A 15,246-nucleotide genomic window follows, 5' to 3' on the forward strand; every position below is an offset into this window, starting at 1 on the left:
GGTAGGGAGTGCAGGATGCGGTTATCAGATTGGTCAAGATAGGTATCATTTGAAAGATAAGATGTAAGTAAAGCTGCAAAGGAGATGAAAGATGTAAGGGCTAAATAGGTATTGGGAAGTACAGTACATGCAAAGGGAGCAGCTACAGCAAAGGCCTAAGGTTGGAATGTGTCTAGCACAGGAGGAAAGTGATTAGGAGAGGCTATCAGAGAAGAAGGTCAGATCACTATGACCTGGCCATTTGAAAGACTCTGGTTTTTACTGAAAATGAGATAGAAAACTTTTGCACAAGAATGACACAATTTTGACTTAATCTTAAAAGATTATTCTGTGACATGCATCAAAAAATTTAAATGAATTAATGGGTATGACAGAACAATATGGCAAAATATTAAGAGTCTACAAAATACTGAGAGTATATGGGTGGTCGCTGTTTAATTCCTTCAAATTTTCAGTGTGTTTGAAGAATCTCATAAGAAAACATTGAATAAAAAGAAAAACTAAATATAACCCTGATAATATCATTTTATGGAATAATTCTAATTTGTCACTGAGAACTGTCCCATAAGGAAATTCCACATGTCAAATCACATTGTCTCACTTTCATTATGAGGCAAAATATACTTTTTTGGAAAGAACCTGAATGATAAAATCTGAGATTAAAATATGTAAGCATGTAGAAGCCTGAAACTTTTTTTTTTTTTTTTTGGTACCAAGGATTGAACCCAGAGGCGCCTAGCACCCCACACCCCCCAGCCTTTTAGCCCTTTTTATTTTTTATTTTGAGACGGAGTCTCGCTAAATTGCTGAGGTTGGCTTTGAACTTTTAGCCCTCTGCCTCAGCCTACTAAGCCACTGGGATTACAGATAAATGCCATCCCACCCAGCCATATTTTCTGTATAATACAGTAAATGTCAGTGTATAGGCATGAATAAAACAGTAAAAAAGAAAATTTATTTTGGTCATTCTACTATGTTTTAGAAATGTAGGACTCATGGGCCAGAGTGATAACAGTAGACATATTAAGAAGTGCCCTAATTGTAGCTAAATTTTGAAGGTAAAACCAACAGAATTTTGAGAGGGATAAATATCAAGGATAACTCCAAAGTTTGTGGTTGGTGGTGTGAGCAACTTCAGCATGTATGTTAAGAGGAATGGAACTGGATTCAAATACCCAAGAAGGGTGAGTGTGAATAAAGAAGAGGACCAAGAACCAAGCCCTGGAGCATTTCAGCATTTAGTTGGAGAGGAAAAGAGGACTAACAAAGGAGGCTTAGAAACATCAAGCAGTGAGGGACAAGGAAAGACCTTTTTTATACTAAAGACTAAAAGACAAGGAGAAGAGAATTTTCACTGTTTTGTGTCAAATGCTATTCATTCTCCCTGCTCCCAAGTTGTCCCTTTTTCTACACATCTTTGCTAAAAATTTTAAATTGGAAATTGTCTTAAGGATGGTTATAGTAAAATCATAAAATTCGTCTAAACTTTTAATGAGTTTTAAACTTCAGGCAGGGCAAGACATGAATCTATTCTAGATACAACAAAAGATGATTCCTTAATATCTATAACATCCATGTGCTTAGCAGGAGTCCTGAATTCCACATTTCCATGGTTCCCCAGTCAGATCATCTGCCATGTGTTAATTAAACAAAACCCTGAGGATACAACTGAGTACAAAGCACAGGAAGCTTGAAATTTTATTAGAAGGTCTTGCAAACTTATACAAGAGTTAAATAATAAAAGAATTACTTTTTTCAGAGTGTGGAGAGATTTGGATTCAGACTAACCATTTTATATATTTCTGAAGATACCATAATTTATAAAGTAACTTAAGCGATAATTCAATGGATGGGTTGTGATCTTTTTCCATGGTAGACTAAAATGAGATTACCAAACCCCCTTTTGTTTGGATTCAAAGGATCCTCCAGTTACATTTCTGAATAGACCTTGAGACTGTTTGGTCTTCCCATTTTTCCTGACCTGTTATTTCAAATGTTTACCTTTGGTATTCTCTTTATGATGCTTTTCGTAAGTAAATCATTTTGTTGCTTACTTCTACTAACTTTTAAACATATAATTCTTTTAATTTTGTCAATGTTTTATCTTGTAAAGGTTGAATTCTCACCTCTGTTGTGCTAGAAGCTCTTTTTCTTAAACTTTTCTAGCCTTGGAAAGGCAATTACCCTAGATCTGATGACTGCTTTGAGGGGATCAAGGGCTGAATTCTCTGAACTATCCTTAACTTAAAACCTCAAGATATGTTGTCACAGAATTGATGCAGAGTGACCTACATAAAATTATCGTCTCTCCTCAACCACTCAGCTCAGATCATGTCAAAGTTTTTCTTTATCAGATTTTGCGAGGTAAGATTTTCTTCATGAAGAAAAAGGCATGTCATGATATAAATGAAATGTTTTGCTGTTCATTTGAACTTTAATCTGGCCTTCCAAGATTTTCTTCTTTCCTAAGTGCTCTTTCTTTTGGACCAAGTTGTATTTCATCATTTTCATATTTGATGTTATGTAATGACAAATAGTTCTTATATTCATGATGGTAGAGAAGGTTATGTAATATTATGTAATGACAAATAGTTCTTATATTCATGATGGTAGAGTAGTGAATTTCACTGGGCAGTTGAGTTGGGTTAATCTAGGAAGACAAATAAGCAGAGTGGTTTGTCCCACATGCATTTAAGCAGCCTTTAATTCTCTACATAGTAGGAGTACGTGGTATCAGATGACTAAATTTAAAAATGACTGTACTTCCTATGGATGAAATGCATTCTGCAAGCCAATAATAGGTGTACTTGTCAGAGTGTTGGTTGATATACTAAGTCCAACTGTAGAGAAATAAATTGACCTTAAAACCAAAGCAGAAAGAGGAGACCAATAGAAAAAAGCAGCTAAATAACTCCAGAATGGCTCATTAAGAGCATGGACCTAGCTGGGCACAGTGGCATATGCCTGTAATCCTTGTGGCTTGGGAAGCTGAGGCAGGAGGATCATGAGTTCAAAGCCAGCCTCAGCAACTTAGCGAGGCCCTAGCAACTTAGTGAGACTCAGAGTCAAAATATAAGAAAGGGCTGGGGATGTGGCTCAGTAGTTAAGCACGGAGTTAACTAACAATGTAGGCCAACATAATGGATGCCACTTCTGCCATCAGTTGTATCCTTCAAAATTTGCAGTTTTAAGTGAAGAAATTAGTTGTATCCTTCAAAATTTGCTGTTATAAGTGAAAAATTATTAAAAGCTAAAATAGCTTTCTTATCCAGTAAAATTATTTTTTCATAGAATTAAGTGATTCTTTAAAGAGATTGAAAAGCGTCTGCCAAAAAAGAATTAAAATGCATAAGCAATATTAAAACTAGAAAGTTCACCTCCTATAGATTTGATATTCTGTGGTGGGGGAAATGGAGAAGATTATTGTCTCTTTTTATACTTGTGGGAAAGTGTGATTTGCTACATTTTATTTTTAAAAAAGAAGACTCAACCTGAGGCTGTGTCTTTTAGCAGTGCTAAAGCCCCAATCTTTTAAGATGTCGAAATTATTTTAAAAGTAATGACCTATCCTCTTGATTCTCAGTGGTAGAAAATACTACTGACACACGTAGACAAGCTTCTCAGTTTTGTCATATCAGTGGAAAATCTGCCCTGGGAAAGGCTCCCTGTTGCTTAATGGAAATTATTTTGTTGAAGTAGGTTCAGAATCATAGGTTGAGATTATCAGTACCAGAACTTCACTGGTCAGACTGATAAGCAATTGAAGGCTATTGGTATGGTCAGTCTTAACTTGGGAGTCTGTGAAGCTTATCTGTATATAAATCTATGTACTAGTTTAAATTATAGACATTATCTCTTGGAATATGCACACCTTGCATGATTTTACTGTAGCAAAATTGATTTTTTGAGAGGGGACTAAGTCAAACTTTTAATAATATGCATTATGCAGTTACTTAGGGAACAATTCTAAATCCTCTACTCTGTATGTAACCTTCTAAGGTTTGTCCAGCATCATTAATTGACTAAAAGGAATTAAACATCTGCAATTAAATCTGTTCATTATTTCAGGTTTGAAATATCTCCATTCAGCTGGCATTTTACATCGAGACATTAAGCCAGGGAATCTTCTTGTGAACAGCAACTGTGTTCTTAAGGTATCTTTTTTCAGTTTTAAAAACACTAAATTTAGAATTATAATGAATAATAGAGAAGTTGATGTCTTTTGAGATTGTTCCATTGTTAAAGAAAGTATATATCAGAAAAAAATATTAGAAGACTATTCTAGCTTTTATTAAATAAAAATGAAATAGAGCCTTTTAGGAAGACTATCTACAGTTTTGCATAAAACATTTCTGTATGCTATTTGACTGAGGTAGCAAAGTAGGAAGTAGAAATATGTTTGAAAGTGAAAATGCTAGACCACAAAAAGTTATGTGTGCCTATCAAGTGTATTTCCTCCATATATCATAGCCAATCCTCAGTAACTCCCCTGAAGAGAAATGGATTACAGGGTTGATTATATTTAGCACTCCAGAAAGCATCAATTTTACTTCTCCCTCTAGTCCCACTTCCCATTGTCTTTTGTTATAGAGACTCACAAATAGCAAAATCCACATATGTGCCTTTCCGTATCTCTAATACAAATATATATTGGCAGTCCTCCTGAATAATGAAAGGTCTACCATGTTTTTCCTCATCATAGAAATTAGAGATAAGAGCCTTTTTAGAGGGCCGTGTGAAAGCAAATAAAAATTCCATTTATTTCTTGAGTTGTTACAGTATTATATAGTACTTTAGTCTACAGTAATTATTTTTACCATGTCAATGATACATTTGAAATAACTATCTTTTAAAAGTAATCAAAACTATTGTTATTACTTAGGTTGTTGACAGTTAATCCAAGCATTAACAATTTTAAATGCAGAACTAAATTTAATATATTTTTTTTTTAATTTAAGTGGTTTCTCTGAACTGTGAGCCAGTTCTCTTTAAAAGCCAGTTGGTTGTAGTGCATATGAATGAAAATTCACTATGGCCTTGAAGAATTGTGACTTTAGGAGTTAAAAAACAGTTTTTCATATTTTCCTCAAAAATGGCAGTAGTTACATTTCATCCTTTTCTAATTAAAAGAAAAACACACATTAAAAACTTTATAGTTAGGAATTCTTTGTCCTGTTCATACCAGTCAATCATATGACAACTTAAGCTCGTTTCTTCTTATTTGGGTGTTTGGTTTGAAACCTTTACAGAGGGTTTTGTATAGAATCTGTCATGCCTGATACTATTAACTGCTTGAAGTCCATTTTCCAAATCATCTATTATGGTATTGTAACCTCTGGCTACATAAATGGTAACTAAAGGAAAATGTCATTTATGGATACACAACACAGATTAGAACAAATTGAAATTTTGTTCTGCTCCTTTGACTCATCCTAGATCTAGGCTTGCTTTTAAAAAGCCAGAGTAAAGTATAAAGCTATAGACACTACTTCTGTTCTATCAAATATACAAATTAATTTGTATATTATTTGAAGATAATTAATAACAAAACATTTTCTTTAAATTAGTCTCCATCTTTTGCAGGGGGTGGGGACATGGTGTTGGGGATTGAATGCAAGATTGCTCTACCACTGAGCTACATCCAGATCCCTTTTTATTTTATTGAGAAACAAAGTCTTATCATATTGCCCAGCTTGGCCTTGAACTTGGAACCCTTCTGTCTCAGTTTCCTGAGTCTCTGGGATTAAAGGGTTGTACCACCATGCATGGCTTCTATTCATATTTTGAATATGTTTTGTTTCCTATTAAGCAAAGTTGGATAATTTTGCTGGAAATCCTCAGTATCTTTTTAGTTATTTGATCCCTGTAAATTTCTTACTTTGGGCTCAGATTGTCTTGCATTTGCTAACAACAACAACAAAAAGTAAACTCAGGATCAGGCTGATGTTTTTAAAGGGATTTGTTTTATGACAAAAGACATTGTTCAATGGGTGTTTGGTTGGGTTTTCTCCTAAAATGTAAATGCAAGAAAAAAATTTGAGTTCTTTCTTTTTGTTTTGCTGTGTTTTAAAAGATGTCCTAAAAAATCATAGTAACATTTTTTAAAAATATTATGTTATTTGAACACTAACCTTTGGAAAGATGTGATAAATTTGGTCTTTTTGTTATGATTTTTCTGTGTTGTCTGGAAAAATTTTCTTCATTATTAGGTTTTTAAATGTTGGCTTCATACTGACTCATTCCCACTTGCCCACATGCATTCATTTAGTGTGAATAGACAATGTTGATTTAAGTCAGAAAGAGAGATTGCCAAAAATTAGGAGTAAATTTTGTTTTATTTAAAGGAGTGGTTTTCAGACTTTTAAAAATACTCCAGAACCCTTTTTCAAGTTCTGGTACCTCAATTTAGAAAACAGATTTAAAACATTATTTTACCACTTCTAATAGTTTCTTGTAAAGTTAATCAGAGATAACATAGCTTACATGGTCTTTACTATCTGACCTCATCATCAATATTTTCCCAATATCAAGAAAATCTCAATATTTGGAGATAGTAGTAGTTGCAACTGTGGCTTTGTTGTAATTTATTAACAGGTAGTTTGCAACCTCAGGCTACTTTTCAATTAAATAGAAAGAAAAATTTTATTTGTACTGTATAGAAACTAACCAGTCTGTGAGCTTATCATTTTTTTTCCTTTTTTTTTTTTTTTTTGTATTATTACTGGGGATTGAGCCCAGGGTCTTGCACATGCTTAGCATATACTCTAATACTGAGCTATATACCCAGGCAGTCTTTCTTATTAACTGTGTCTCTAGATCCTAATATACTATCTGAAACGTAACATTTAAATATTCATGGTATGAAGAAATGAACCTAGTAGCACTAGTATTCTACAGTATATTACATTTTGACATACACATGTTTGAGTATGAATTTTAGTATTCTAAATGGATAGGTGTGAAATTTGAATAAAGTGTTTATAGAACTCCTGAAGTACTTCATCAGAATTGGATTCAACAGGACTCAGTTTGAAACACATAACTTTAAAGAAATTTTACTGTACATTGTACATATAAAATAAAAATGGCAAACAGTCTTAACTCAGGAAGTCTTTAAGATATACCTCTTTATCATACCTTCCTCTATAAGCCTGTCTTGAAAATAGTTTTGTTTCTACATTAAAACTAGAAATATGATTTTAACTGTGTCTTATTGTTATGTTTTACTTAATTATCAGTTGAAAACAAATTGAAGATGAGAATATTTTTAAGATGCATCATTTTATATAGAAACATTGAAGTTTGAAACTTTTATTCCCTCTCATCTGAATAAAACCAGATTGTATTTTGACACAAATGTACTCTACTTATATCATTAAAAATTTTTTAAAGTTCAGGAGTATGTCAAGTTCTTTGTTTTGTTTTTTGTTGTTCCATGTTCATTTGTCTGCTGATAAAGTTTTGATTGTCTTTTCTATTTAGATTTGTGATTTTGGATTGGCCAGAGTGGAAGAATTAGATGAATCCCGTCATATGACTCAGGAAGTTGTTACTCAGTATTATCGGGCTCCGGAAATCCTAATGGGCAGCCGTCATTACAGCAATGCTATTGACATCTGGTCTGTCGGATGTATCTTTGCAGAACTACTAGGACGAAGAATATTGTTTCAGGCACAGAGTCCCATTCAGCAGGTGGGTTTCACTTTAGGGCTTTGGTAGCTTTGAATTCTATTACAGAGTTGAGGGGAAAAGCCATCTTACACATGTCTTGGGCTTATCCATTGTACTGTCTAATTTGCTTTTAGCAGATTCAGGTTCACTTAAAATTCAGAAAGTTACAAACTCTAAGATTACAGAGAGGTTCATTTTGTAACTTAGGAGCCTATTAGAGTAAGTGTTGACTTTATTACATGCACTGATGCTTATAGCTGCAGACTCTGCTGTTATAATGTGCACAGATATAATCTTCAATTGTTAGAGGGTTTCTCTTCTAACTGAATGGCTGTGACTTGAAGATGTATTTGGTGACTTTATGTACTTATACTTTGTGCTTAGAATATAAATTTTTACTGATTTCTTTAAATTTGAACGTGAGAAATTTTCTAATCATTATTATAAAATGTAACTTTAAGAAATCATTCATGGCTAGGAGTGTGGTTCAATGGTAGAACACACTTGAGGTCTGGTTTCATTCCCCAGCACCACTGGGGGAAAAAAACTAAAACAGAAATCATTTGTGTTGCCTCAGTTGTCCTTTATACTAATTCATTAATGCATGTCTTTTCTTAGGATATAACCTAAGTATTTTTTATTAATAAAATTTAACAGTATTGTTTGCATGAAGCAAACAAGCAGTGAGCTCAAATCATGGAATTTGATGGATGGGTTCAAAAATAGCTTTTGCCACTTCGTATCAGTTATATCTGGGGCAAGTTACTTAACCTCACTGACCTTCTTTTTAATTAAAAAAAAGGGGGGGTGTTTTTTTGTTGTTGTTGTTGTTTTTGAGGGGAGAATCTCTAAAGCTGAATGTTAAATAAACTAGTAAAGCTAAAAATAAGGCTTGGCACATAGTAAGCACTCAGTAAATGTTAGCAGTTAGGATGGTGGTGGTGTGCCAGGACGCTAGGGATGTAGCAGTAAAACAGACAGAAGTTATTTTGCCTTTGTGAAACTGTCATGTAAGACATAAAATAAGTATGCCAATAAATTAACCCCAAGTAATGATAAAGTCTGTGATGAAAAAAATCACACCTGGTTAAAAATAGAAAATGATGGGTGAGTAGGGCAACAATAAAGAATTCTTCAAAAGATAACATTTCCCTCACATGAAATGAGAGAGTAAAGTGCTGGGGAAGGTGTTCCTGAAAGAAGGAAGGAGAATAATACAGCCATCATAATAAAGCCCCTGAGGCAGGAACAAGTATGGCATGTTAGAGGGATTATAGGATCAAAGACAGGAAATGACATCAGAGGGAAAGAGAAAGAACCTGCCAGTGAAGTATTTTGAGCAAGGAAGTATTGAGATTTGATTGATCCTAGTAATTAAAAAATTACCAGATGCATATAATACATAATCTAATTTTTACTACTATTGACAATATCTACTATTGAATTTCTTTAGAAAATAGAGTTTAACAGACTTACCTATAAGACTATTTTATCTGAACATAACAAACTATCATAAAATGAATGTGTGACAGTACCTTACATATAGAAGCTTAAATAAAAACAATAATAATAAAGAGGTGTTTAAATCCTAACTATTGAACAAGAATCTTGGGTTGATGCTAAAAAGAGCTTAGAAAGAAAAATGAAGCAACTTGAATATAGGATATATTTCATTTTCTAGAGAATTCATAGGTCTTAAGAACTGGAGGAGAACTCATCTATTGTCAGTGTGTTCTAGGGTAAAAAATTGATATGTAAAATAGAGTCTAATTTGAACACAGAAGTACTTATTTTTTCTGTTGCATTTTCTCTGTATCTTTGAAAAATAACTACCCTAAATGCTGAAGGGCTGATCATAAGTGTTTCCCTTGAATCTGATCAATTTTAGACAACTTCCTGAATGTTTCCATAAGCCAGTTATTTCCTTTTGCCTTTAGAGTAGTTTCTAGAGACCCCACAAAATTGCTTCTGCACTTTCCCAGAAAATTTTGTATAGAGATCTAACTTTTATGGAAAGCAAGCTTCTCAAATATATCCTTTATCCTGGCAGTGATAATAATGGCTACCCCTTGGTTTAGATATGTACAGAAAACTGTTTTTCTAGGTAAGAATTTCCCATCCCACAAGAATCTGAATGAAATGTTATTGTTTTTGTTTGTTTGTTTTTTAAGTTATAGATGAACACAATACCTTTATTTTATTTATTTTTATGTGGTACTGAGGATTAAACACAGTGCCTCACACATGCTAGGCAAGTACTCTACCACTCAGTTACAATCCCAGCCCCTATTATTGTTAATTAGTTTATAAAATTGATATGTAAATAATTCTTATAACAATTGTAACACTACAATTGTTACAATAACAATTGTGACACTACAGGAAATTCGTGGTTTGCTACTTACAAGGTTTATATGTGAGAAGACCATTTTATTGCTTTCTTTTATTGTGCTCAGCTAGCTAAGTGTGACTTTATGCAGTTTCATAGTTTTCCAAGTACCACTGTTTCCTGCCAATATAAGAGATTTTTTGCATGACTAGAATGTAAAGGGTGTGTACTGGCCCAAACAGAGTTTATCTTTCATTTCAGATCAGAATGTTTTGAGTAATTATTAAACCATACAACTGGTTTCTGGATTAGCTCCTCTATGAGCTTAAATGCATCTGAAGCATCAGAATCCATTCATTAACTGTTTGAAAGGACAGTTATTAACCACCAACAGAAGAAAAGTTCAATTCCACAAAGATTGTAGATGCTATAACAGCACAATAGGCCAGCCATGGTGGCGCACACCTGTCATCCCAGTGACTCAGAAGTCTGAGGCAGGAGGATCACAAGTTCAAGTCCAGCCTGGGCTGTAGTCTTAGAATGCAATTCTTGCCAAACATACTATATATAGATATATATGTATTTTTTATCGTGAATTCCCAATAAATATCTTTCTAGGGTTTTTGTATGTTTTTGTTTTGTTTTTGTTGAATAGGCCATAAGTGAAAGTGGAGACTCCTCCAAGGTTAGTTAGTCTAGAGCTTGCTTTAAGTTTTTTCCCAAAGTTTGGTCCTTGTTTCTAAGGCTGTTATTTAAGAGTAATGAAAGATTGTTTCTGTGATCTTATTGTTCATTTGTATTTCATGTTTTCTTGTAGTTGGATTTGATCACAGATCTCTTGGGCACACCATCACTGGAAGCAATGAGGACGGCTTGTGAAGGCGCTAAGGCACACATACTCAGGGGTCCTCATAAACAGGTAAAAGGGGGGAAAAGACATCTTTATCTGGTAACTGGGCAGAATTTCTCTTCTAAAAGATAATGTATTAAGAACTTTTAAACAAAGGTATTACTTGTAGGTTTTATTTATTTTTTTATATCATAACCTAAATTTTTAAAAAGTTGAAAACCAAACTGAATAAAATATGGTCATTCCCAATTACCTAGGGGAGGAAATGCATATTTGTAGCACTTTTGCCAATAAATGACCTCTAGCTTTGTATCTTCTGGTTTATTGATACATAAGGGAAAAGTTACTGGCGATGGAGGTTTGTCCTCAGTACATGTATATCAAGATGTTCTTTCCAAATTCTGAGCCAGAATTCCTGGTGTCTCTTATTTTTTCCTGGTGTCTCTTATTTCAGCCAGGAAGGTGAAGTTGTTGCTTTGCATTCTTGCCACTAACACAAAATCAGATGTGAGTATTGTTAGAAAAGAAGCATAAAGAGAGATTGCCAGATTTGTACTATGTTACTTGGAACCATCGAAATCACTGTTTAGAAAGACAAGATGGTTTTTATCTCTGCCCTCTTGATTTAGCAGCATTTTTTAGAAGCACTTTCCTAATCCCTTTTGGACAAAACAGCTTAATGATGTGAAGAGTGAATAAGGAGAATACTTTACTTAGGAACTGCAAACTGAAACAGAACAGATAAGGCTTGAACAGGAATGAGCTGGCAACTAACTTTCCTGGGCTTTTAGATAATCTGATTAATGATACCAAATGACAGTTTGACACTCCTTTCAAATGGCCAGCCAACCATTTGGCTAAGGCTTCGTCTTCTCCTGCAGTTCCCTCTTTAATTCTAGTGTGACTCCAGAGCTTGTGTTTTCATAGGCATAAAGGAAAGTGAGATTATATGTGTTTTCCAAGACAATCCCAAGCTAATAAAGAGAGATATATGCTTGTAGTTTAAAAAGCCACCTAATGGATACATCTTTCTGTGATATTTAGCTTAGAACAATAAAATAATTTAAAATCCCAACACCCTTAGAAGAGTGCAGTTATTCTTAACCTAGAGGAAGGTTCTATAATCTAGAAGGAACTAATAAAGTCCATTGTGCTCCATTTATTTATTGGCCAGCATCAGAAATACTAACTAATTTGTCAGTATCTTGTGGAAAATGTATCCTTGGAAGTAGCAAAATAATTTTCCTCTTTTACTGATCTCATCAGATCAGTAAATCTTACCTAGCTAAAGGTAGACAGTAATGAAATGTGGTGAAAATCAGACACCCTGGTGCCACCCTCCATTTCTAGAGGAGTTTCAGCTATTACTAAAGGTTGCCAGTTAATTAATCCTGTGTGTCAAAGAGTTGCTAAACAGCAGCCAAGACGGCAAGACTTTCTGAAAAGTTTCTAACCTGTATCTAGAATAGCTCAAAAGTCAGGGGGTGAGGGGGGAACTGGGGTTGTAGCTCAGTGGTAGAGTGGTTGCCTGGCAAGTGAGAGGCACTGGGTTCCATCCTTAGCACCACATAAAAATAAGTAAATAAAATAAAGGTGTGTGTACATCTGCAACTAAAAAAAAATTTTTTTTAAATAAAGGTTTGTGTGTAATAACACATGTTTATAATCCCAGTGACTCGGGAGGCTGAGGCAGGAGGATCACAAGTTCAAAGCCAGCCTCAGCAACTTAGTGAGGCCCCAAGCCACTTAGCGAGACTGTCTCAAAATAAAAAATAAAGCAGGCTGGGGATGTGGCTTGGTGGTAAAGCACCCCTGGGTTCAATTTCCACCACCACCAAAAAAAAAGTTAACTGCACTAAAACACTGTGAATTCCTTTGCACATTGCTAACAAGTGGTTCCTTTTTTCTTAGAAATTGTAAAATCTGACATTTGTAAAAATCTAGAGCTTTCAATTAAATAAACATAGTGAATGTCATATTTTCTAAACATAAGGTAAGAAATGAAAAAGTCCCATTTTTCTTTAGTTGAATAGGTTGAGAGGCGTAACGGAATACTTTCTTATACTTTTTTTTTTGGGGGGGGGGGGTGTGCTTAGTACTGGGTACTGGGGATTAAACTCAGGGCCTTGTACAGGCTAAGCAAGCATTCTACCTTTGAGCTACCGCTCCAGTCCTTTCACATACATTTTTACATGAATTGGCCTCTTAACAGTAACGCCTTTTGGGATTTAACATTTTATTTATTTCTGAGTTTCCTGGTTGCCTCAAGGGATCACTGCATTAAAGGTTAGTGGTTGCCCTGGCTAGTCTTGATGTCAGAACATTTTGACTTTGAAGAGAAACTAAGAGAGTGAAAATTAAGAGATCATTTCTGCTCAAAGGCTAAATAGATATATTTTGTATAGGCTTTAAAATTTTATCTTTAGATGACCTTTCTTTACCATTAAAACTGTCACCAAAATAGTAGGAAAAGTCTGTTTTTAAAAAAAATTACATATTATGACCATGTGGAGTTTATCCCAGAAATGCAAGGATTGCTAATCTACCGAAAATCTAAATATTTTAATATCACAAATGAGAAAATTCAAGATTATCTCAGTGCAGAAAAGGCATTTGATAAGGTTCTTTTTAGATCTTAACATCAGAAGGACTCTTTACAAAAACTTACTGAAAATTTTTAAGTGAATTCCTTTTAAGCTTATAAACAAAGGAGAATGAGAAAGATAACACATTACCACTTACAAAAAATGAAAATGCATGTACACAGAGAGAATATCTAACTTTTCAAACACTCAGTGAAGCTGCTTAAGTTAATTGAAGTCTTCATGGGGCAAGCTCTGTCTTACTGTATTTATTCAAAATTACTTAATATTAGAATATTAGATTAACTGTATTTTAACTTGTGAGGAATACTTGTAAAAATTCAATTTAAGTTTTTTTTAGGTTGAACTATGAAAAGGAAAAACTAAGCATCTTATAAGTAGTTATCATTTAAATAGCTGCAAGTTAGATGCAAATAACCATTTTTTGTTAGTAATAATTTTTAACAGTAATTAGAAGTTTGCTATGTACTAAGAAACGTCCTAAGTACTTCTTATATATTCCTTTTTACCCATGGAAGATGAGGCATTACAGAAGTTAAATAATAACATGCTTAACATTATAAACCAGATCTCAAAAACAGGTTTTTCTAGTTTAAAAACCTGTTTCTAAGTTAGTATATATTGCCTGGCACCAACCAACACCTTCACAGCATAATTTTAAACTTCTATTTGTGTGTGTGTGTGTGTGTATTATGTATTCATATATTTTATACATATGAGCAAGTAAGATGTAAGTACCTATAAAATAAAAATTGTAGAGAGTTAAAGTCATCCTCAAGTACAACCCTTAATCCCAGTCTTCTCTGGATTAGTTTGAGAATATCTTTCCAGGTTCATTTGTTTTTTAAAAATCAATTTTCTTTTTCTTTTTTAAAATATATTTTTAGTTATAAATGAACACAATATCTTTTTATTTTATGTGGTGCTGGATATTGAACCCAGTGCCTCACACATACCAGGCAAGCGTTCTGCCACTGAGCCACAACCCCAGCCCCTCCAGGCACATTTTTTTCTGTTCATCTTATTTAGACATATTTGTACAAATAAATATATGCTACTATTTGTTGGGACTTTTTAAAAAAATACAATATGTGTGTGGGGTGTGTGTGTGTGTGTATACCTAGATATTTATCTTTATATATCTATGTCTATGTATACACACAAACACAAGGAGAACTTAGTTGAATACTTTTTCTTTCTTTCTTTTGGACTAGAGATTAAACCCAAAAGCTCCCTACCACTGAGCTACATTCCCAACCTATTTTATTTTTTATTTTGAGATAGGGTTAAATTGCCCAGGCTAGCCTCAAACTCTTGATCCTCCTGCCTCAAGCTCCTGAGTCGTTGGGATTATAGGCATGCATTACCGTGCCTAGTTGTCCTAAAGTCACAGATTACTGCCTCAAATTAATTTACTTGTGTTGGCTAGTTAATACACATACTTTTGTGTTTGTATTAGTCAGGACTCTCTCCAGTTCAAATTGACTTAAGCAAAAAAGTGGACTTACAGCCTCATTAAAATGAAAAAATCAACTGACTTAGATTTGGGGTTGTCAGATAATTTTCTGTGTCAGGAATCTGACTCTCCTTTTCTGCTGTTTTCCCGTGTTTTGACATCATTTTCAGACATCTTTTGCAAATATGGAACCAGCAGTCCAGGCCTGTATTTTACTACCATAGCAATCCTTCTGGAAAGAGCTTTCCAAATAGCTCCAGAAGAAATATTTAGAAGGTTTCTGATCCAGTTCGGAATGTGTTTGATTAGAGATAATAGAAAGTATTGCTTATAGTGA

General features: G+C 34.0%; 1 protein-coding gene across 3 annotated transcripts in view; it reads left to right on the forward strand.

The window, feature by feature from the left end:
- Nlk (nemo like kinase) overlaps positions 1 to 15,246 on the forward strand; it is a 149,026-nt gene that overhangs the window by 118,847 nt on the left and 14,933 nt on the right. For all 3 annotated transcript variants that reach the window (XM_046446795.2, XM_046446793.2, XM_046446794.2), the window contains exons 4-7: positions 2,258 to 2,364; positions 4,069 to 4,154; positions 7,483 to 7,692; positions 10,818 to 10,919. In XM_046446795.2, the coding sequence (XP_046302751.1) occupies positions 2,258 to 2,364; positions 4,069 to 4,154; positions 7,483 to 7,692; positions 10,818 to 10,919 (505 nt within the window). The remainder of the gene's footprint in view (positions 1 to 2,257; positions 2,365 to 4,068; positions 4,155 to 7,482; positions 7,693 to 10,817; positions 10,920 to 15,246) is intronic.

This window comes from Marmota monax, unplaced genomic scaffold (assembly GCF_021218885.2).
Source record: "Marmota monax isolate L192 unplaced genomic scaffold, Marmota_monax_Labrador192_F-V1.1 WCK01_AAM20220418_F8-fsc00138, whole genome shotgun sequence".
Taxonomy (NCBI): Eukaryota; Metazoa; Chordata; class Mammalia; order Rodentia; family Sciuridae; genus Marmota; species Marmota monax.